The sequence below is a fragment of the Schistosoma haematobium genome, chromosome 4, assembly GCF_000699445.3.
Source record: "Schistosoma haematobium chromosome 4, whole genome shotgun sequence".
Classification (NCBI taxonomy): domain Eukaryota; kingdom Metazoa; phylum Platyhelminthes; class Trematoda; order Strigeidida; family Schistosomatidae; genus Schistosoma; species Schistosoma haematobium.
This window is the reverse complement of record NC_067199.1, coordinates 30,789,983-30,814,062: the sequence shown is the minus strand read 5'-3', so window position 1 is coordinate 30,814,062 and position 24,080 is coordinate 30,789,983. Positions and strand designations below refer to the sequence as shown.

Here is a 24,080-nt window from a genome sequence, read left to right as displayed (position 1 = left end):
CAGTTGTCCTCCATAGTAGCTTCTTTCTTCAGGAGATACTGTAAGGCTTGAAACCTGTTCTTGAGAGCTATCTTGAATTTGTCTAGTTTTTCAGTATCTCGAAGGAAGGTTGTATTGAACCTTTGTAGTGCTGATTGTCCAGTTATCCAGTTCTTCTTTAGCCACAACAAGATGGTGATCTGAAGCTATGTCGGCTCCTCTCCTGGTTCTCACATCTTCCATTGTCCTTCGGAATTTTTTTGTTGATGCAAATATGATCTATCTGGTTCTCTGTAGTGTGGTCCGGCGAGATCCATGTAGCCTTGTGTATACGCTTGTGTGGAAATACTGTGCCTCCTATGACCAATTTGTTGAATGCACATAGATTTTCAAATCTTTCTCCATTTTCGTTTCTCTGTCCCAGTCCATGTCGTCCCATAATATCTTCATATCCAATGTTGTCTATTCCGACTTTGGCATTTAGATATCACATCAGAATAGTTAGGTCCTTCCTTGGGCATTTCTCAATGATTGACTGTAGCCGCTCGTAGAACTGATCTTTAATGTCGTCGTTGCTATCATTGGTGGGTGCATAACATTGGATAACATTCATTAAGATCCCCTCCTTCTTTGTTTTGGATGATGCTTTGATGATTCTGGATCCGTGAGATTCCCATCCTACAAGTGCATTTCGTGCTACTTTGGACAGCATAAGAGCGACTCCCTGAGTGTGTGGAGCGTTGTCCTCTTCGTGACCGGAGTATAGCAGCATCTCTCCCGTAGCTAGCCTTTTCTGTCCAGCTTGGGTCCAGTGGGTTTCGCTGATTCCCAGTACTGCTAAGTTGTATCTCCCCATTTCCATTGCTATTTGACTGGTCTTCCCGGTTTCCCACATTGTTCGAACGTTCCATGTACCTATAAAAATTTTTGCTCTGATTGTTAGAAGGGGCATCGGCCTCGTGGCTTCCGAAGGAGCTCGGCTTTCACCATGAAGCGTCATAATTCTTCTAAATGAAGACCTTCTAACTCCCAGGGCAGAGTTAAAATGGTTTGGACCATTTTTTTCTGGTAAGCGTTTTTTTAGCGAGTTAGTTTTCTACGGGATGGGAACGCTAACCCCATGCCCAACCCTCTTCCTTTACCCGGGCTTGGGACCGGCAGTAACCCTATAAGAGCTACAGGCGGAGTTGATGCTGGAAAACTAATCGAATTCTCAATACGAATGTCCAGGGAGTCCTGTTGCATAGAGCTGAAACTTGGAGAACTACTAAAAGCATTATCAAAAGGGTACAGGTATTTGTAAGCAGTTTTCCAGACCCGTTAGCCAGATTACATTAGCAACAGTCGACCATGTTGGAGAACAAACCAACTTCCAGCTGAAGAGGAAATTAGGAAAAGACACTAGAGATGGATAAATCATCAGAATGTGTCACAAAGCAAGTCCTAACATGGAATCGTCAGAGAAAACGAAGAAGGCTAAAGAACAGATAGCGCAAGGAATCGGAGGTGAACATCAAGCGAATAAATAAAACTTGGTGACAATCGGAAAGAAGAAGAGTGACAGACCTGATGCAACGGAATGCCTAAGTACAAAGACTGACTCATTCAATTTGTATAATACAACTTATTCTTTATGCGATCTCGCGTTCTATAGGCTGAATGGTTTACTAGCCAAGCTTTTATTGATATTGCGGGCAACATAATCAACAACTAATTCTAGTGAGTGTGAGAAGTTTAGTTGAGCTAAAACTAATTGAATCACTCTTATTTTACAGAAATAGATGTACACCTAAACGATAAGATACATCATCATTCATGCCTGCCTATATAGACACCTGTATGCAAGAATTTAACTGAAATAATGTCTGTATCTTACCAAGAGGAAACTGTACTCATTCTGAATAATGCTCAGAATCTCGACATTTAGACCAATCTTCAAACACTAGACATTTTCGACATAAATTCATTCTACCAAAAACTTAGGACAAAAACAGTCAAATAAATCTTAACACAATATTCACTAAAGATCCAAATTCACATTAAGAAAACTAAGTTTTTGAAAACAATTTATTACAAATCGATTCATAAGAAAGTATTGTGATTTGCCCGTTACATAATAATTTCTCAACAAAATATTTATTTTTCTTTAAGGAATACAATTATGTGGTTATCTTGAACACTGTTTCAACATTTCACAAATAAACCATTCATTGGAGAGGATGTAACATCACTAGAAAAAAAAGAAAAATATCTATTCGTGCCACAAGTTTACTTCATCATTTAATTTCCATTTCATTCTATAGGAATAGTTAAATTTATATAAACACATATCAATAAGACTAGATGAGATAATTTTATTCAATATCAAAATATAATCAAATTTACTGATATTTTCGAAATATTTTTGTCTGTTGATAAGATACATATAGAGAAACACTTACAATCAAAAATAATCTAACTTGGTAAACATAAACTCCAACATTAAAAACAAAATAAAACGTAATAAATATTATTATTCAGTAGACAAATGAGAGATATTATTAATCAAAGATTTATAATCATAACATAGAGATAAATCACATGCTGGTTTAGTGATTAAAAGGATACATGAATTAGTTTGAATAGTATTATCGTTTTTTAAAAAAATAATGAATTTAATTGTTCATTGAGCTATAAATGAAATCATAATAATTCCATTTAAATATAATGAGAGATTAGCTATTATTATTAGTTTTCAATAGATTACTATTTAGTTCTGATTAAGAAAAAATTGACAATAGAATGAATGACATAATAATTAGAGGGATTTGAAGTAACTTATCCAAAGCCCAATTGTAAGACATGAGAAAAATGATAGTACTCCTGTTAAATTCACTTTAAAAAAATTGCACTGAAGACAAGATATTTCATAGCACCAAAATTTATAAATAACGTTTTGTGATATAACTAAAAGTTTGGAAAAAACAAGGAATATTTGCGAACTGTTAATTGTTACTTAATCATATATATATCGACATAAAACTAGATAATTTACAATGTTTTAAGTGTGTAATGAGCTTTTCCTAGACTAAACACTGGTGTACGCATGGGGGTGGACAGGATATACTCTACATAAACCAATGAACTATATCATAAGTCAAGTCATAATTTAGAATCTTCAGGGTGGAAGAAAAGGCTCAAGACCAAATAATACATGGCGACAGAAATCGGAAATAGATATTAAGACCATAAACACTATTTGGTAACAACTGAAAGAAGAGCCCAGGATAGAAGTAGTCTCACAATGAGTAGTAGACTTCATTACGTAAATATAGGGTGACAGTCACGATTATTAGTCACTTATAAATAAACATCATAACTTATCAGTGTAGGGGTTGCGGAGATTATTAAGTTTTTGATTGAGATCATGAACCAATTGATATTAGACCACCGTCGGAAACCTTGAATCACAACAACCCCTATACTGATAATTAACATGTGCTCACTAGGGACTAGCTTCTTGAGAGGGTTCTCAGAGTTCTAATGAGAAGCCGTGACCAGTGGGACTAGTCCGTGTCGGGTAGAAACAGGTATCTACTTTAGTACAATCGAAGATGGTCGCGCAATTTCGTGGATTGGTTGATGTTAGACACTAACGCCATTGGGTGCCGGCTCAGTGGTCCAGTAGTTTAAGCATTCGCACGCGAGACTAGAGACCTTGGATTCGAATCCCACAAGCGAGATCGTGGGTGCGCACTGCTGAGTCCCACAATGGGACGAAATGGCCGTCCAGTGCTTCCAGGTTTCCAACGGTGGTCTGACATCAATCAGTTCATGATCTCAATAGAAAAATTATAACTTATTATTGGTCGTCACATCAACTTCATAGAGTATGTTATTTCTAGTACCGATACTCTAGACAAAAATGATTACAATGATGAGTAATGATTTCCACTATCTTTTGTTACGCTTACTACTTTCATTTCTTATTGAATATGTTCATTTACTCATATTTTTTATATCTATTTACCTACTAACTCACTACTACCTTCCCTTTTAGAAATGAAGTTTTTATTTTTTTTAAAAGACATGAAGAGTTTTGAAAAGCAAACACCGATAAAGAACTTTCTAAAATTCAGTCATGTGTTTAAAAGTAACAGAAGAGGATAAGAATCAAAAACGAGTATCTTTTTACATACAAAAAAGGAAGGCAGAAAAGTTAGAAAATGAAGAAGATCAAGATACTTAATAATGATAACAATCAATCTTCTCAGTCAAGCAATACATCTTAAAATGAATCCAAGCAAATGACAGCAGGCTGACCAATTCGTTCATACATTTTTTGTACCCAAGTGGTTAAACAGTTTTACTAATTCCTCTACTTATCTATCTACCTCTAAATGAAATTAAACTTCAGTGGAAAATCACTGTAAACGCTAACTAGTAGAAAATATCAAGTTATACTTTTATATGACACCCCTTTGTTGAATTAGTCGACTAATCTGTTGTGGTATCTTTTTATGATTTACAGGTATGCATATGTTTACCTTTTTCTAACCACGTATTCAGTCAAATAAGATGGTATGAGTCTGGAAATGCTCAAGTAAGTAGTTATATATATGATGTTTGCTCTAATACAACAGATGGAATGACAGTACTGAACAGGCAGATTGAAAAGAAAGCTAACGATTGAAAAATTAGATTTTTCTAGACCGATGAAGCAACCAAACATTTTACGTAAAACTCAAAAATATCACGATTCATCGAGATTATTTTAAATTATTTTTTATACTAGAAAAACAATTGAGATCAAACTTTCTTGAAATCTTATCGAATACAACCACAACGATGTGCATACGAACAACATACATATTTTATTCAACCTAACAGAACACCGTGCAATCTTACGTTATCCTATCTATATTAACAGAAAGGACAATCTCTAAAGCCACTGGTTTGAACCCTACTAATGTCCAAATTTCCTTGAAGCATCAAAAAGTTCTGCCTCTTAAACACAGATCAACTCACCCATTCTCCGGAATTTGTGTAAGATTATTGATAAAATATGCAGTCATTATCATTCTGAAAATGTAATAGGTTAATATGAATAATTAATAAGTGATAAGAAAATTCGACTGAGTATGTATCTAACAAACTATTCAGACAATCTCCCTCAAAGGCATTTTAATCATGCATGGTAATGGATTACTAAAGCCATAAAAATATATTATGGAATGAAAAAGCAACTAATTTCAGTAGTCTCCAAGACCACTTCAGAGTTTCTTGAAAAAATGATCACTGAGTAGAATAAAAACCAATTACCTATCACATTATCTTCGTTTCTATATCACTCTTTTTTATCTTTCTATCACGCAACTCAAATGACTTTCGCATCATAAATCTCGTAAATCACTAAGATACCTTCTTACTCAGCGGCAATAATAACCAAAATCATTACACCCCATTTATAAGTTAATGTTGATAAGTGATTAATCTTTATGTTGTGCAACGACTTATTTGTGACAATGTTAATTATAACAGTAAAAATACTTTCATTTATATTTAATCGCATTGTAAAGCTAAAATGCTTATGAAGGCTTATTGCATTATTTTGATAAAGTAGTGAGAAAGTGTTCTGAATACACAACGTACTATGAGCAAAAGAATTATTAAAACTTATTGTCCAACATGATATAAAAACGGATACTCGACAGTAGATTAATGAAAGTAAGTGACCATAATGGCTTGTAAAATACTAGTAAATATTCAGGTGAAATTCACAAATGGTGATGGGTTAGAAATGCGGTTCAGGGAACGATAGAAAACTTTATTATACAGTAAACCACTAACAGATAACATAACAATCTGCGTTATTATGAATTAAGTATATCGACTAACATTAACAGTATTGACAGATATCTCGTAGGAAATGTTATACATGATTTCCTCTTAGGTTTAATGTATTATTTGGATAGGACTGTAAATAATTTAATTACATTCCTAATAATAATGACTAGCAATCAATAAATATTATTAAAAATGTTTATGTTGGCTTATTGAATGAATTTTGGTGCATATAAGGATAATGACGAAATGCAATATTTAATTAAATTCTATTCCTTTCCGTGTTATTTTTGGTTCTTTTGTACAATTTATATGGCCGTTACTTCAGCTCCTTCGATTTTCTTTCAACATCCTGATGTGAAGTTTAGAGACGGAATTTATTACGTTTTCTGTGACCGAATAAGCAAATGAATATCGTTCAAAATAAAGTCCCTAGTAAATTCAGGTCTAAAAATTGTATCTCACAGTTTATAGGGATTTTAAATATCTGCATGGGACTCAGGATTACGTCATTACGTAAGTCTGAAGAATTTGATTTATTGTCATTGCTAACAGGTAACAACTACTTATATTGCTTATGCTCTATTAACAAAATAATCGAGTGGTAAACCGTTTCACGTAGGGGTTACACGGTAATTCATAAAGCAATGGAATCGGTTGGAGCAGTATACAACCTAACATGAATAAAAATTACTTACAAACAAGAACTATTTGAATTAAGTGATTCCTTAATTTTTGCATAAGGGGAAAAAGTGACAACAGTGAAGTAACAATTAATAATAATGTAGACGAAATAGACGGTTAAAACTGAACAAGCCAACTTAATACACCAAGTAGCAGCCTCAACTCTTTAATTTCCGGTACCTTAGTTATGAAGATTTAACTTTTAATTACCTTATAACTAGAAACCTTTATTTTGTAGATGACTTAAAAGGATTTTTTGAGAAACTGTGAAAAGATACTCGAAAACATAGCTACTAATTCGTATACATTCTCATCCAGAGATCCAGATAGTACAATACTTGGAAGTGTGTTCGGGATGAGCAGGTCGCAGATAACTAACCACGTAAATGTAAATAAACTTTAAGACAAAAAAATTGAGATATCCCAAACAACAGCTTATATTTGATCCGTTAAGGAATGAAATGGCCAGTAAAATATCAGATACCACGCTTAACAACTAATCTAGATAAGCCAACTTATTCTGAAAGCCAGAACTTACTGAATAGGAAGACGAATTTAGTCAACACAAATTCCGTCCTAGTTACTATAAGAGCAGATTTGATTGTAAATACATATTTTAGCAGATCCTAAATTAATCAACGAACAAAATGTAAAGCAAACAGATGATTAGAAAACATATTTATTATATTTATAGCTGTACAAGGGTTTAAAGTGAAACTAGTTATTTATGATTAACTGATAATTAACCGTCATGTCCATTCAATTCTCTCCACCTACCACGACGTAGGCGACGCTGCATTTCCTGTTTGACCCACCAACTTGGCATTTTCGGGGGAATCGGAACAGCAGCTGGGTATTCATATATTTTACGACGAGGTTCTTCTGGATCAAGAGGATTACCTTCATTTGATAGTCGTTCGTGGACTATCTCCTCGTATAATTCTTTGCGATCTCGATAACGATCCAAGTATACATCAAAAGATACATCACTGTGCACACCATATCTTTCTCTTATCAGAGGAATACCATGAGGGTGACGACGAGGTTTAGTCCATGTATCAGCGACTGGAAATTTCTGTTGAGGTGGCAAACGAGCATCTGGGAATTGAATTTCAAAGACTGGTTCTGGTGAGTCTACAAGTTAGAAGTGAAAAGCTTAAAAATTTAGAAAACCAAGTTGTGTTACTGAAACTGGTTAAGTAGTTTGATCCCTATAGAAATAAATATGAAGGCGAAAACTGAAATTGCGAATAACTACGTATAGGTGGATATGATTTCAAATCTAAAGCACCGATATAACATAGTATAGCATATATCATCCAAACGGCCGAAACATAATATTCTATGTCTCAAGTATGCACACTTAACACCTGCTATATAGTATTTACCTAACTATTACAGACAAAATATTACATTCCTGATCGGATCGGGAGTGGAAAGTTGAAAAACCAACAATCAGCTTCTGTTCTAAAGTATAAATGTATCTCACTAATCCTTGAATATAAAAACATAACAGTTAGGATAATAGGTATCTTCTGTTTATACAATGCTGGACCTACAGATTACTGATTTAGTCAGTCAAATTCAAGCAGCTAGACTACACATTTGAACTACAGTTCAAGTACCCATTTTCCTGTGCTCAGGTGTCATTAATTATTACCCAATAAACATGGTTTCTAGTCAGGTTTATGAAAATCCAAACTAATTTTCCGAGCTACATTTTCAAACTAATGGCCAAATATACTATTAATAAGAGTTTGTAATACTCCGTTGTTTATAATCAGGATTGAACTTGGATCGGTCTTTGTTGGTATATGTGCATCATGAGAGGATCGTCTAGACATTGGCTATTATATAACAAGTTCTACCGTAGTGAACGAGAACACACGTGGGGACAGTCGAATGTATTTGAACACAAAATTACAGAAAGTCTTAGTAAAATCTGAGAACCATACAGTAAATACTTCACTTGCAAAACATCAGTCAATCGTCTCAGACTTCATTGTTCCTTCGTTTCCACATCGATAATTCTCTATTCTACCTTCTGACGACAGGTATTTCACTTTTGATTGATGATACATACTACTTATATCCATCGACATCAGTAGCATTACCACACTCCAACATACGAGTAGGACGAACAGTAAAATTCCGGATTTGTCGGCTGAACGGTTAAATATGCAAAGAATACACTTGTTATAAATAAACACAAAGGGATAATTCAGCTTACCAAGTTTATGGCGAAAATAAGATCTCACACTTTCATCCCAAATTGACTGAAAAAATGCTAAACCAGCAGGAGTAATTTCATCTTCTAAACTTCGATAAAATTCTAGTGTGCTGAAGCCGCGTTGAGACTGAACATCACTGACAGTTAAAATGGAAAATTTGAACAAAAAAGGTGCAATTAGTTCAATTGTTCGAAAAACCGATACTGTGTCAAGTTCTCTGTTATAAAGTCAAGCACAGACACCAGAAAGAACAACGAATTAGACTACAATTTATTCAACTTCGAGTATCTGGATGTCGTCTTACTATATAGTGACTTATGTTTCGCTCAAATAGCACTTTATTGGTTTGTTGGTGAGTTTTTGTAAGTATGATATGATAAGATCAGAAATCAAAGTACCTCTACAAGATTTCCAATGGTCTCTGCTTGCACTCAATATTGGTCTACGCAAGTAATAGGAATGTTCGTGTATTTAGCTAGTTTGTGAGTGCTGTTTGTGGTATGGCAGAAGAAAGGATGGGAAAATACTGATGAAAATAGATAGTGGATGTATTATATTGTGGATTGAATGGTGATAAGTGTTAAACGATAGATTTCGACTCAGTAATATCTCGTTCCTCGCAAAAAACCCCAAGGTCCTTAATTTGGTCCTGTGTGACGTTACAACCGTATACTACCAAGGGGTTTTAAACCAAAGCCTCCATGCTTTTAATAGCACATGGTCCGAACTCAACTTGTAATGAAAACTATCCACAAATTAAAAACTTAAATGTGTGGATAAACATAAGTGTCAATCTAAGGCATACCTTTAAAATAACAGGCTGATGGTTATTTTCACAATAAGTTAAAAACCATTTATGAGAGTACTTCAATAACCTGACACTGTTACGAGTTCAGATTCCATCCTATTTTTTATTCTGTAAACTTCTCTGCTTATATGTTTAATGCCCTAGCAGCAATTCCGAGCACCGAATAGTCAGAGGCCGCTTGGTCACCTCTTTTTTATGTTGAAGCGGATTACATTCAACAGCTTAATCTGATACATTTTTAGCCACCTGAACTACTTTTCAGACCTAAATAGTTTGTCTTCCACTTTTCACAATGGTTGTGGACTGATATTTACTACTTGTTCGTCATACGGAAAATAATTCATCATTCTTCTATCCTAACTTTGATGATCATAACTTCTTCACACCTACCAAAATGTACCAATTATACTCCATGAGATATTTCAATTTCTTTCCGTTAAACTACATAACAATTTTTGCTTTCCACCGTTTTAAGAAAATAAACCATAAGATATTTGATTTTCACGAATATTAATCATGTAATTAAATGAATGCTAATAATAACTATAACAGCTTGTAAACAAAAAGGAGAGTCATATTTTAAACATACCATCCACTAGGATTTCCTTTTCTCCACTGATTTAAATCAATTTTCCCACGATCTTGTCGATAAAGAACAAATATATACCGATGATAACCAGTTCCTTGGTACGGTATAGGTGGCATATATGGAATAATCTCATCCCCAATAACACCAACACCTTCTGGTATGGACTGTAGATTTGTCCTACATATTGGAAATTCACAACAACAAAGAGACACGAAGCTTCAGATGATATCTATATAGCTGTGTTTAACAGGTGATCTTCACAATTCAATAGAGAATAAATTTTGTAAATATAATGAAATACCACATGACTTTCATAGATAAATGTGATTAACGTTATCAGATATTAACTGAGAATGGTACTACGTAGGATACATGTATACATGTGTCAGGATTTTTTAGCCAACTTTTCAAAACTTAGAAATGAAACTTACTATACATTTGACGAGTACGTACATTCACAAATGGTAAGTGTTTAAACTGACAAATGATTCTAACTCATGAGGATGGTTACAAATGTGGAACAACATTTTGTCTCTTCTGAAGACTGCTAACTAAAAGCAATAAAACCCCTTATTCCCTGAATTGATATTATCACTAGCTAACTAAATATATATTACGGAACCAATATTACACCTACAAAGCCTTGGAGAACATAATTTAAGGACGAATATTGTTGATAATATCCAGTAGAAAAATCAAGAACGTAAGTGTACTGCGATAGATTCTTTCGAACCAAAATGTGCTCGGAAAATTATTTTGTGGGACACCATGACAGAAAACAACACTAACTCAAATGCAAGCCAACGAAGTTCGTTCAGTAATTGAAGTATGGTAAACACAACCAATGCATATTTGTTTTAACTTCCACAATGTTGTCTACTTGAATGAACAGTGAAAGAATCCAATGTCAAAGATGGAAGGCACCACACCCAAATGTATATTCTGACTATCTAAACAATACATTATGAGTATAGTACTACACGTTTAAAATAAGACAACCTGCAAGATTACCTGATTAATTATCCTAAAAAGCACAAATACATCAATACAACGTTTGTATCTAGTCGTCACAACCTCACTTCAATCTAATTATGACTATGGAATGAGAAAGAACATGTAAACAATCAAGAAGACACTAGTGTAAAGGTAAGTTGGAGCATTATCGAACAGCTTTTTGGCTTTGATTTATTAGCAAAGACCAATCGAGTGAATATACAATCTCACCGATGACAACCACTAAATAATGTCAATGTAAAAAAGATCTTAACAAATAAGAGTTATCACAAATAAAGTAGCTTACATCATCCAGTGAATATATTCATTAGATGGTTCACAACTATCGCTGCCTATGGGTTCGTCCGGACAGGTCATCAACAAAGTCCAGTAGAAATTGCTTGGTGCTGTAGACAAGTTAATCAATGGAGGATTCTACGAAAAAACGTTTTGAAAAACAATTCTAGTTTGGATATATTTTTCCTCCATAGTTATCAAGAGAAAAGACCTGAGAATAAATGCTAATCCACTATCCTCAATTTTGAGAGAAACTAAGTGAAATGTAGTCAAACTATTAAAATGCATTGAAATGAAGTATCCCAATTTGATTTTAATTACATACAATAGATTCAACTTTTAAATAAAACAAAAGTAAACAACTAACATTCATTTTCTAAATGAACATGTGTTTAGCCTCTCTTGAATATCACATGGAAACTATACAATTAACTTAAGGCCAATAATTAACAAAGAACGGATTAATGAGATCAGGTTTTAGACGAAATTACAGAATAAGTTTATTATCTGAATACTGCAAATGATGCAGACGAAGAGAAGTCCCAACTACTGAGAGTCAAATGCTTAGGTTAATGAGGCAGTGTTCTAACTAGCAATAGATGGCAATTTTAACTATTCTGATACTAGACACCACTGAAAAGAAAATTTTCTTCGCTGAACTGCCTCAAATTCAGAATCTGTTATTTGTAAACTCATAGTAGCGATGAGCATAACTCAATGACACAGTACATATTTTATTCACTCGCCTTTGATTCACAGTTTATGAGAGGGCTAGAAACTGAACACTCATGGCTTTGATAGATTGCTTGTTCGTTAAAAACGACTGTAAAGCTTACCAAACAGAGCTATAAAGTAAACTCGGAAAAAATAGGCCAACTCCGGGCCAAGATTCAGATCTATTAATCAAATATTCACCACGTTTTGAAACAAATCCATAGTCATCGACGCTCGACCATAACTGCATTTCTTTACCTGAAACCGGCACTAGAGGTTTTATAGTAGTATTTGTCACCATAAGATTTGTCGAAGAAATACGTAAATTTTCTGGATGTTCATCGTTAGAATGTGATCGATCAAATTATAACATGTGGATAATTTTCAAACTCAAGTGGTTTCTATTCACTTGGTGTTGTTTGCTTGTATCTTCCCATTGTTGTTTAGGACTGCAATTGATCAGTCTCTTATTGGCATATGTGCATTCTGTGCGGATTGCCTCGATATCGCCTGAAGTCACAAGCTTTTTAAGCAAAGATGGACAATGACTAGCAGTTGAATCCAGGACACGGGTTTCGTTCTATTTGCTCAAAAAGCTTGTGACTTCAGGCAATATCGAGGCGATCCGCACAGAATGCACATATGCCAATAAAAGACTGATCAATTGCAGCCCTAAACAACAATGGGAAGATACAAGTAAAACAAAACCAAGTGAATTCTAACTTAACCCCATTGCACAAGCAGGTGGTTATCAGCACTCAGTAGCTAAATGGATAACGCGATGGCGTTTGAAGCGAATGGTACTGGGTTCGAGTCCCGGAGTGAACATTAACTCTGGGATGCAGGCACACCCAACTGACGAGTCCCAGGCAGGACGAAAAGCGCATCCTGGATTCCACTGCTAGCCACTATCCATCAAGTGGTTTGTGTTAGTTTCACATCAACCTCACTTTTACTTAGTTCCATCATAGATTTCACTCTGTAGATTATACTTCACCTAACTGCTCAAAAACTGATTTCCTCGCTGAAAAATTACTCATATACATCAAGTACGCAGATGGTATGTTGTTCTAGTGACGATACTGACATAATGCAGTAACCGGGACGCAAATAATGAAATGGCGTGATTCAAGCATGTTCAGGATGCACATGTCTCTCTTTAGATGCACAATGTAGCTTGAGAATTAGTCTGGACTATCACCTAGGATGACTACTCAGAGTAGATTAGTTGAGCGTGCTCACCACCTCTCACTCATCTTTGAAGCCTCTCAGCCCTGGTAGTTTAGTATCTGACAAACGTTAGGCACATTCAGAAAGCTAGCTTGGAATTCTCCGTCAACTCGCTTGGTTTGTATGTGACCAAACAGTAATATTAGAATATTTGGGTTCATGAAGTCTGTTTACAAAACGATTATTTTATACCTGCGTTAATCTTTAGAAAATTATCAATGGTCAATCTCAATAAGAAATAAGAATCAGCGATTACAAACGACTGAAATATGGAAATGGACTCCTAACTTTATGGATTATAAAAACTCCAAATGAAACGTTAAAGTACCAAACATTAAACTAAAAGTGGGTACAGCAAAGTGTAACTAACTAACCATAGCTATATTGGCAGATATTAGATTTCCACTAAACACAGGTTGTACATATGTAGTTGACTTGTCATCATTACATTTACCTTCATCCGAAATACCAGGCTTATCATCTGGTTTTAAATACTCAACTTCGAAATTCACAACAGGAACGAAGATATGGGGCGGTCCAAAAAGTGAATTGAAGATGCCGTAATGATGCGCAATATTTAGCAGACGAACTGGGGCTTCATTATCTTCACTCGGTGAGTGAATTACGTCGAGCGGGACTTGTAGTGTTCTTTTACGGGCTTGAGGTTCCAAATCCAGTCTCTTCAAAAACGCTGTTGATTCTTTAGGGAAAACATACGGTAATCCAATGTCAAGGGGTTCCAACGATGAAAGATCGTTTGGTTTCACAGCTAATTCTAAATATCATGAGGAAAAAAGTATGAGTAAACACTGTTCTGGGGAAATTTAAGTTCTTAACGGCTAAATTAGTAACTATACGGAGAACCGTCCTCCATGTTTTAAAGTACGTTTATCGCATGTAAACCAAAGAAAACACCCAAGAAAACTAAGCAAATTAAACCGACTTAAACCAGATGAACCAGTAGTTTGTAAAGAGACATATAAGTCACTAAGCAACAATTAAGAATCCCTACCGTGTAATCTCTTGCTTTTCTCTAACTGGGATATTTACAAATAACGGTGAAATCTATGACATCTCAGCTAATATTTAACAAGTAACATCAACCTGCAATTTATGTTTGTTCGTCTCAGTATTTCCCCATTCTGTCAATTTCTTGCTCAGTGGTTATACAGAGTGGGATTTTGGAATAAATTTGGTTCCCACTCCTAATTACAAGCGAAGCATAGCAAAACATAAGGACTAAAATCATGGAATGATACAGTTTAAGATTCAGACGAAGATACAGAATGAACGCAACTGTGCCATTGTCATGTACTAATCTGTACGTTCCTACCGTTTCGCAAACTACTTCTAAGCCAGCTAGGGTTGCACGTTGCTGTGGCTTGTCATGAGTAGCATATCTGTCAAACACCTGAGTAGATGAAGATTCACAGCCTCATAAACCGATATCGTTTTCATTGCATAACCGTTCCTCAAGGTCCTACCATGTCAGACAGGTCGGTTGAAGAGCGGTAAGACTAAAAGCAACAAACCCAAGGTCCGAAGGCGAAGTCGTACTGCTGACTGTACAAAGATGTGACAGCAGCATGACAGCGATGCTGCCTTCCCACAAGGAAGGGTGGGGTTAGAAAAGGTCGACCCTAAAAATGCACACCTTACCTTACCTCACGGATTTCCGTCTCCGGCGGTAAGGCCCTTTGAAGAACGGAGCTAACACGTCAAAAACCTCCCACGAAAAGGCCGTGCAGTTGTCCCTTGGGCACTGCGGTCACGCTCTCAGGTCACTGAGACCACCTCTAATCCAATTTCCTTTTCAGGTACCTCCAGAAGAACCCTTCCACGGTGTGGGTAACCGGGAAGTGATAACCGCCCTCATACCTCTAACAGCACTCGAGACCACTGTATTCATAATCAACCTCCGTCTTCCCTTCCTATTATTCCTCCTACATCGACTTTCAACTCTAAACTTCCTCTTTCGGCTTCCCCCTCAAGTGTCACCATAGCCAACGATTCTAGTGCTCAAAACACTGTTCCAGGTCTACTGAAACCTCGCTCCAAACTACACATTGGAGCCTTCAACGTACGCACCCTATGTCAAATCGGTCAACAGGCTTCCTTGGCTAGAACCCTAGAATCTCGTACCATTGATGTGTGCTGTGTCTCCGAAATACGCATACAGGATTCCAGTGTGGTCATCCACTTGACCTCACCTCGGCAAAACGGAGAGCCAACGAGATGCACCCTCTGTGTATCTGGTGACCCGATGGCCAGTTCTCGTTGACTGGCAGGTGTGGGCATACCACTAAGCATGAGGGCGGAACAAGCACTGTTAGAGTGGATCCCCGTTAACAGTCGTTTATGTGCTGTTCGGCTAAACGGCTCCGTAAGAACTCGGAAGGATAGGGACACACGTCGTTGCCTTTTTGTCGTTTCTGCCTACGCTCCCACCGACTACAGCTCAGATGAAGTGAAAGATGAATTTTACAGAAAGCTATCTGAACTTCTTCAGAAAACTAAACGTTCAGACATGGTACTCGTAGCAGGTGACTTTAATGCCCAGATAGGTAGTTTGAACCAAACAGAAAGGCATTTAGGTGCGTATTTTAGTATTCCGGCACAACGAACAGATAATGGTGATCATCTGTTGCAACTGTGCTCAGACAATCGTTTATTTTTAGCACACACTGATTTTAAGCATAAGGAGAGACATTGTCTTATATGGCGACCCCGTACACCAAACCTACGATGGACTCAAATAGACCATATTGCCATCAGTCATCGTTGGAGAGGGTCGGTAGAAGATTGTCGCTCATTCTGGAGTACCTGCTTGGACTCTGACCATGCCGTAATACGGGCACGCATCTGCTTGCGCCTCACTGGATGCAAAAAAGCCACACTAAAAAGACGCATTAGAACTGAATTGAGTAGCGAGAAAACCAAAAGTAGATTCCAGGAACAACTGAGGTCACACTTAAGTAGTTCTGAAAACGAGGCTGACCCAGATGTTGCTTGGAAAGATATACAAGCAGCTGTGGAAACAGCAGTGATATCTATCAGTGATTTAAACCACAGGGTTACAAAGAACCAATGGAACCAATGGTCTATTGCACTGATGGATTCTCTTAAACTCATTCCATCAGGTTCTGAATTCTCGGGTATTGATCTCCTTCCAGGAGGTCCACTTATCGACTTAGAATACGCAGATGATATAGTCCTGTTTGGTGAGGACGCTGACAAAATGCAGTCTTCTGGTAGCACTAAGCAACAATGCCAGAATATTTGGAATGCGCTTCTCTTCTTCTCAATGCAAGTTGTTGCTTCAGGACTGGTCTGCGTCAACACCTGAACTAAGGATAGGGAATGAAGTAGTCGAACGCGTTGACAACTTCACTTATCTTGGAAGTCTGGTCAGCCCTAATGGGTTGGTGTCTGACGAAATCTCAGTACAGATTCGATAAGCTCGTTTGGCTTTTGCCAACTTACGTCACCTTTGGCGAAGGCGAGATATCCATCTATCAATAAAAGGATGAGTATACTGTGCGGCAGTCCGTTCTGTCTTAATTTACGGCAGCGAAACATGGCCATTAAGAGTAGAAGACACTCGTAAGCTACTAGTATTTGACCACAGATGCCTTAGAAATATTGCTGGCGTCTGCTGGGATCACCGGGTAAGTAATAGTGAGGTTAGACGCAGGGTATTAGGGAAGGATGGTAAATCAGTTGATGAGGTTGTGAATCTTCATCGACTGAGATGGTTGGGCCACGTGTTACATATGCCTAAACACCGATTACCACGACGTGCAATGCTAACCGGTGTTGGAGATGGTTGGAAGAAAGTTAGGGGCAGCCAAACCAAAACGTGGCATCAGTGCTTGAAGTCACTAACTTCTATTCTGAGCCATGTTGGAAGATGCAGACTACCTGGTTGGAGTCCGCGTGACTATCGTAATCAATGGTTGGAGACTCTTAGTGACATGGCTCAGAATCGATCACAATGGCGTGGGTGTATACACTCTCTGTCTTCCCTTAAACTAAGAGATTAAAATCGCTTCATATCTTTCTTTCTACGAACTAATTCTTTCTTCCTGTACTATATCCTTATTTCAATCTTTCTTTTATATATTACCACCACTGAATTAACTACTTTCATGAATCCAGTGTTAAACTTGTTGTGTTAATGAGGTATGGCAACTTGGACCGATGCATATATGTGCCTGGTCCTACGTTGTAGCTGACAGACTGACTGACAAGCACAACCTAAACCTAACTTTAGGACTAATCAGTTAGCGAAATATCTATGGTCACATACCTACAGCTTACATTTATCGTTATCAGTCAGCTGAAAAGAGTTGACAGAAGCTCCCACTCCTAAAAAATGTCCGAACTCAAATTATCATTCGGCCTGTCGGCGTGTCTGTCTGCACGTTATCAGGTACTGAAAAAGTCCAACAAGAAAACTTCTGCAAGTTCAGCTCCGGAAGTATTTATGACAACATTCTCTCAAACCACACGTGTCTTTTATTTTCACACGTATTATTCCAGTCACAGAGCAAACTGCTGTTTATTTTACTACTTTATGTCACCTAGGATAGTGTTTACATCAAACCATCATTTCGTTGTGACAATTTGTTAAATGACTATTATAGCTTCAAAAATTTTATTTTATTTGAACACATAAATACTGGTACAAGAATACGCCAAATATATATGCGCCACACAAAACAATGAGAATTTAAGGGGAAGGAAAAAAAGATAGAATAATAACGAAGAGATTGATGTAAGGTGATGTAATAATAATAATGGTAAAAATGGGGGAACGGAAAGGTACAATCAGAAGAAATCTTTCGGTTAAGGGAGAAACAACCACATTTTATGAAGAAAGTGAAAGAAAGTTACAGCAGGATCGCCACTGGCTTCTATTCTGAGCCATATCTGATAACGTCTCTAGCCACTGTGTTGCACCATCTCTAGGACCACAGCCAGGGAGTCGTGAAGGACTAGCAGATGCCAGTCCTTTGCAGCTTTCTTTCATCCCACGACACCATGTCATATACTGACCACCTCTCCGCTTTTTCCAACCAGTCCCAGCATTGGCGAATAATGCACGTCGTGGAATTCTCTGGAATGATATTCGTAGAACATCCAAGCCACCGAAGTCGATGTTTCGAGATAGTGACACCAATTGCATTATCGTCTCTGTGCCTCAACACACGATGCCGAACCTCTGCATTACTGACATAGTGTTGCCACTGGATGTCAACAATCCTTCGGAGATAACAATGATCGAACACAGAGAGTCGTCTAACGTCCTCAACTCAGAGAGGCCAGGTTTCACAAACATAGAGCAAAACTGCTCTCACCGATGCGTTGTAGACCCGACCTTTTACAGCCAGACTAACATCACGAAGGCGCCAAAGATGGCCCAGATTGGCATAAGCCGCTCTGGCTTTCATTATACGTGAATCGATCTCATCACTCACGCCATCACCAGCACTTATGCAGCTACCTAGATACACGAACTTCTCGACTACTTCTATCTGCTCACCACCCAGGGTGAGTACAGGATTAGAATCCTGCCAATCTTGTAGAAGTACTTTGCACTTCGAAGGTGCAAAGCACATACCGTACCTATGGACATTGATTGCCAACTCATAAAGTGAGGATTACATGGCTTGGGCATTATCGCACAGTAAGAAAATATCATCCGCATACTCAAGATCGAGAAGTTTTTCTCCAGGCAACATATCCACACCGCCATTACTTACATCCATCAGAGCTGTTTCCAGAATGTCATCGATGGCAAAGTTGAAGAGAAATAATGAGATTGGGCAACCCTGTCTAACCCCACTTCGTAAATGAAACAATGGAGAAAGGTGGTTGTATGCCCTCACTCTGCCTGAGGTGTTTGTATATAGGGCTTTTAGGGTGTTAATAAACTTCTCAGGCACACCCTTCTTCAATAGACAATCCCAGAGAACAGTCCTATCCAACGAATCGAAGGCAGCCCTGATGTCAAGAAACACTATGATTGTTGGCCTTTGATAAGTATGGCGGTGGGTGAAGATATGGTCAATACATCCTCGATCGGAACGAAACCCACTACCTTACACCAATCTCTTCGTTATTGTTCTCTTTTTTTACGCTCCTTACCTTTTTTTCTCTTCGAATTCTCACTGTTTTGTGTGGCGCATATATATTGGCGCTCTCTGGTACTAATATTTATGTTCAAATAAATAAATAAATAGTAACAAACTAATCCTATTTAAGTAGTGACAATCGAGTTTTGCTTTAAAAGTTGTAACTAATCAGTACCCAAATGCCCTGGTACGGCCAAGGGTGGGGAAGTCAGCTCTTCCTGTCGAAATGCTCACACATGGTCACGCGTATACAGCCACTGTCCAGGAAGTCTTACTCACTGCATTCTCGTGGCTGAGGTGTTGTTTACGGAATTGAGAGAACGAGAGGCGAATGTCCAGCGCTCTAACCGGGTAGGTGGATATGAAACATCTACCTAGGAGTTGGAAAACCCTAATTCCAAACCAATAGTGCATATAGGCTCCAGTATCCTGCGGGAACAAATGGAGTATGAACTCATTATTGGTCATTGGCTACCATGGGACTGCATCTAATGACGGTGCTCCACTGCCTTGTGGATCAGGCCTTTAGGTCAAAAGCTCAGAGTATGGCCATCTAAGGAAACCACCTGCTTCGGTCCGGGCACCCGGACAGTATTACAGCCCACACACAAATCAAGTGACTTGTGTGGTGCATATGTATTTGGTGCCCCTTTGTACTAATATTGAAATGCCCAAATAAATAAATAAGCTAATCCACAAGGACACAATAATTATGAAGCACACAATAATATATGAAACAACGTTGTACTATACCAAGTTTTGGTATTTTGCCGTTACCCAATTGCTCAAACAAAACGATACTGTATACAAACAAAATCGGTGAATTGTCACAAACCTGTTTTACGTAGTTTAAGTACCTCACCTTTGATTCTTTCTTTGAATGTTTTCCGACCACATTCCGGCACTTGACGTTTCGGATGTGGATAGACACCCGGCTCAAGTATGGGTGGCACATAACTCTTTCTCATCAAGTAATACCGAACAGGTATAAAGAAAGTACCCCTTGAACACGTGATCAGGTTAGGAGATAGCATCATACATTAGACTAGTACTCTGCACAAGCAATTACAAGAATTCAAAGATTATTTGAATACACTTTGGGAACTTGAAGTAAAAGAGACTATAAGCTCCTGAAAAATATCAGAACATGAAAAATAGATAAAACGTGGATATTTTCCGAACATTTTACAATTACAAATTAAAAGCAAATAAATTTATGCGCAATTGAATATATTTGGTTATATGGGTAGGGACAAAATCTTTAAAACGCATGAGTAGTTTAACAGCCTTTCAGAAATCTAAAGACCTATTTTTTAACTTAGCTTCGAACTTGATATGGACAACGGGACACGTGGACCTTCATACAACAGGACACACATGAATTGGTCAAACAAACCGAAATAATCATATAAAGGCTTAGTCATCATCATAGTATAACAGTACAACATAAAGCTGAGTTAATTAGGATCAAGAAAGAGACCCCAAGGTCATGGAGCACATACCAAACAAGGATGTTGACCATTAACCGTAACAACTTGGAGGACAAAGTAGGCATTACAAAGCCAAGAACCAAATGGCTGGTTGAAAAACACAATGTATTTTAGGGCTAGATTTAAGGCGAGGACTATAAATGCGTCAGAGTTCACAGCCTAGGATAGAAATATATGTAATAACTAGTCGCAAATCCTAACACTAACTGGAAACCTCAACTTTAACCCCAAAACCCGATGGCTAAGAGCCATATGCCAACTGAGTAGGTTAATGACGATGAATCTATCCCTCGGTAATATTATTCATTAAAAACTGTTGCACGAAAGATCTAAATATTAGAAAGTCGGTAACGAAACCATATTGTGACGAAACACCAGTGAAACGGCCTCACTTTAATCATAGTAGCTATTTTAGGGAAATATCTTACTGAAACCGAGGGAATGCTGCAGAAAATTTACAGCCTATGTACACAAATTTACATAAAAATTGTGAGAGAAAAATTAGCACTTTCCCTCTAACCTTGTAAGCAAGCTCGAATTTGAGTCACTATTTAAGACAGCCGAAAAACTACCCACTCGATAGTGTACAATCCAGGTAACGATTGGGCCGAGACCAAGGCTACAGTTATTCGTTCAGTGTCCAAGATTTGTTTGATAATTTCAAATGATTTCGGTGTTAAGAACGACATGATGCTTTCACTCACACACATCATAGGCTTTCATTATTAAGGTTTTACGAATTCAGGAAACATGTGGACAACTAATAATGAGTGGAGCTAGAGGTCGAAGTTAAATATGTTAACGAACTAAGTATAAATGTTGGGTGAAGTAAAAGTAGGAACGGGATATAAGCTAACCTCAAACTGTAGTTTGTGTACCTTTAGGAGGCCTACATCAGAAAACGCCGAACTGTATGTAGCGATGTGCATGGTACGTTTTTGTCTGCCCGCATGCTGAATAAACCTCGGTGTTACACCCTTCGGTGGTCGAACTATTTTCTGTCCGTTTATTCAGTAGTAATACGGCGTTAAATACTCCTGAGAGTAGTTCGACCCGTTTTGCCGATACTTCTCGTCAAACAATTCAATCTCAAAGGTTCTTGATATATGATGGATTCGAAAGTGACTCAAAACTTCTCCAGCATGAAGAAAGAGTGTAATTCTGACATTTGCAAATGACATGTATTCATGGTGTTTACCTGCAAAGCAAGCACCCCGTTTTCCTGTAATCCATACTGGCCACAATGCCTTGCAGCTTCTGAATCTAGGACAACAAAAATTTGCATGCACTCACTGACTCCAGTGCCTATTTTTAACGATTTCAACATAAGCCACGATAACATGTAAAGATCGACAGGGCCGTTTTAAGCTAGCTTTTATGCCGTGTCGCCAGTCAGAAGGGGTCAAAATTTATAAAAATAGTTTGTGGATAGTTAAATAATTCAGGGTACTTTTGCAACGACCCATTCCATGAATTCCATGTTTTTAGTAGTTTTCCGGTATCCAATAAAATGTGCGTCGGAATTTTCTTGAGAATAGGTCCAATATTACCATGTCAAAATATCGCGAATCGCTTGGTGAGGCCAAAGTTCACTTGACTACTTGAGGAATCCACGATAGTGATAGTAACATTGTTTACGCCAGAATCCCGCAGATCCTTAGTTTATGGAGACATTAGAATAACACTTAGTTTCCAGCTTAAAAAATTTCCCTTTGAACGATGAAAAGTGGTGTAGGTCAATAAACGTGAAAACAAGAACACAAATGAGGCTATATGGCTTGACTTAGTCACTCTGCGCAACATTTTCATCATTATGTAGGATACATTATTCTGTTGGAAGGATTCTACCTGTCCTTTAAAGGTTCTAAAATGTATCATGCTGTGGTTAACACGATAGGTCGCGTTAGGGTAGACAGTGGTGAAACATCAAAACGATATCTCATATATTAAATGGTCACGTCATTGTAAGTCAACCATGTTGTATCAGACCTGATAGTCTAGCAGTAAAAATAACACCGCTCGGCAGTTCTGAATATTGCAACCCCACTAAAACCTCACCAAATGCTTGGATTATTCTTAACCTTCCCTTTCTTTCCTTCCATATAAATACATGCAAACATTTCATGTTACTGTATACGTCTTAAATTTTCATTTATCATGACCGTATTTTAGGATACATTTGACCTTTAACACTCTCAAAACTCGATGAATTCGCACGCTCGCAATCCTTATACTATCTCAAAATTGTTAGATATTTTCACTGAGTGTTTGAAACCAGTGTTTCCAGTTAATAAACGAAGGTAGGTCACGAGTTCGAAGTGGGATTAAATTTATTATGAATCAGAACCTGTTTCATTCAAATAATCACAACCAAAAGTGTTATTTACCTTATCATGTTTATATCAAAGTTAGAGTTCAATTTATAGTGAGATTATTGAGGTTACTCCCCAATTTCGACTCCTTAGCCTGGTGACTCGTCAACTGTGTGCTTCTCTTAGTACAACTATAAATTCGCTTGAAAATATTTATATGTCAGAATACCAGTTGTGCCGAGAAAGCGTATGCTGAAAATAACTGGTTAAATTTACAAACATTTGATGGGCAAGCACGTCGAGAAGAAAAGGGAAAGAGTGTATGCGCACAAATGTATTTATTGTGAATATCAAACCAGTGAAATGATAATTAAAAATTGAGATGCAAAAATACGTTCAATCAAAATGTTTCACTCGTGCACATAGTGGGTCGAACGTCTAACGTACATTAAGTAGATAGTGAAGATACAGTGGGCCTTTCTTGAACTATCCTATGTGACCGAGAGAAATAGGTCATACAAATAAAAAGTAGTGGTAGGCCTGTGGTAAGAGCACTGTTGCACAGCATATATGTGCCTCTTTGCACCTCTTTTCAAAAACGTACCAGTGACAGTTAGGGTGTGTTAAAAAGAAAATTAAAAAAATCGTACAAAATACTCCGATTAGTAAACGCCAAACTGAAATGCAATGTATTTGTATCGTTAATTAACTGAGGTTTGTACATTCTGAAGTGTTTTTCAAATGATAAATCTATGAATATTATTTGGCAAGTTATCAAATAAATAATCAAATA

General features: G+C 37.3%; 1 protein-coding gene across 1 annotated transcript; it reads right to left on the bottom strand.

Annotated features, from left to right (window-relative positions):
• Positions 1-6,779: 6,779 nt before the first annotated feature.
• Positions 6,780-21,738, bottom strand: MRPL38 (39S ribosomal protein L38, mitochondrial). Its single transcript, XM_051216191.1, has 7 exons — positions 21,496-21,738; positions 20,348-20,615; positions 13,723-14,123; positions 11,415-11,542; positions 10,115-10,291; positions 8,717-8,853; positions 6,780-7,620 (listed from the first exon to the last, which is right to left on the bottom strand). The coding sequence occupies exons 2-7, from the start codon at positions 20,520-20,522 to the stop codon at positions 7,229-7,231; spliced, it is 1,410 nt and encodes a 469-aa protein (XP_051066758.1). The 5' UTR covers positions 20,523-20,615; positions 21,496-21,738; the 3' UTR covers positions 6,780-7,228.
• Positions 21,739-24,080: the final 2,342 nt, after the last annotated feature.

What these genes read in the sequence shown, in the direction of transcription:
- MRPL38 (XM_051216191.1), bottom strand. Translation starts at nt 20,522, where the DNA reads ATGATGCTATCTCCTAACCTGATCACGTGTTCAAGGGGTACTTTCTTT. An exon ending in AAAGGAAATCCTAGTGGATG is followed by an intron (nt 8,854 to 10,114) that starts GTATGTTTAAAA and finishes TTTAACTGTCAG; the next exon opens with TGATGTTCAGTCTCAACGCG. An exon ending in TTATTTTCGCCATAAACTTG is followed by an intron (nt 7,621 to 8,716) that starts GTAAGCTGAATT and finishes TCTAACTTGTAG; the next exon opens with ACTCACCAGAACCAGTCTTT.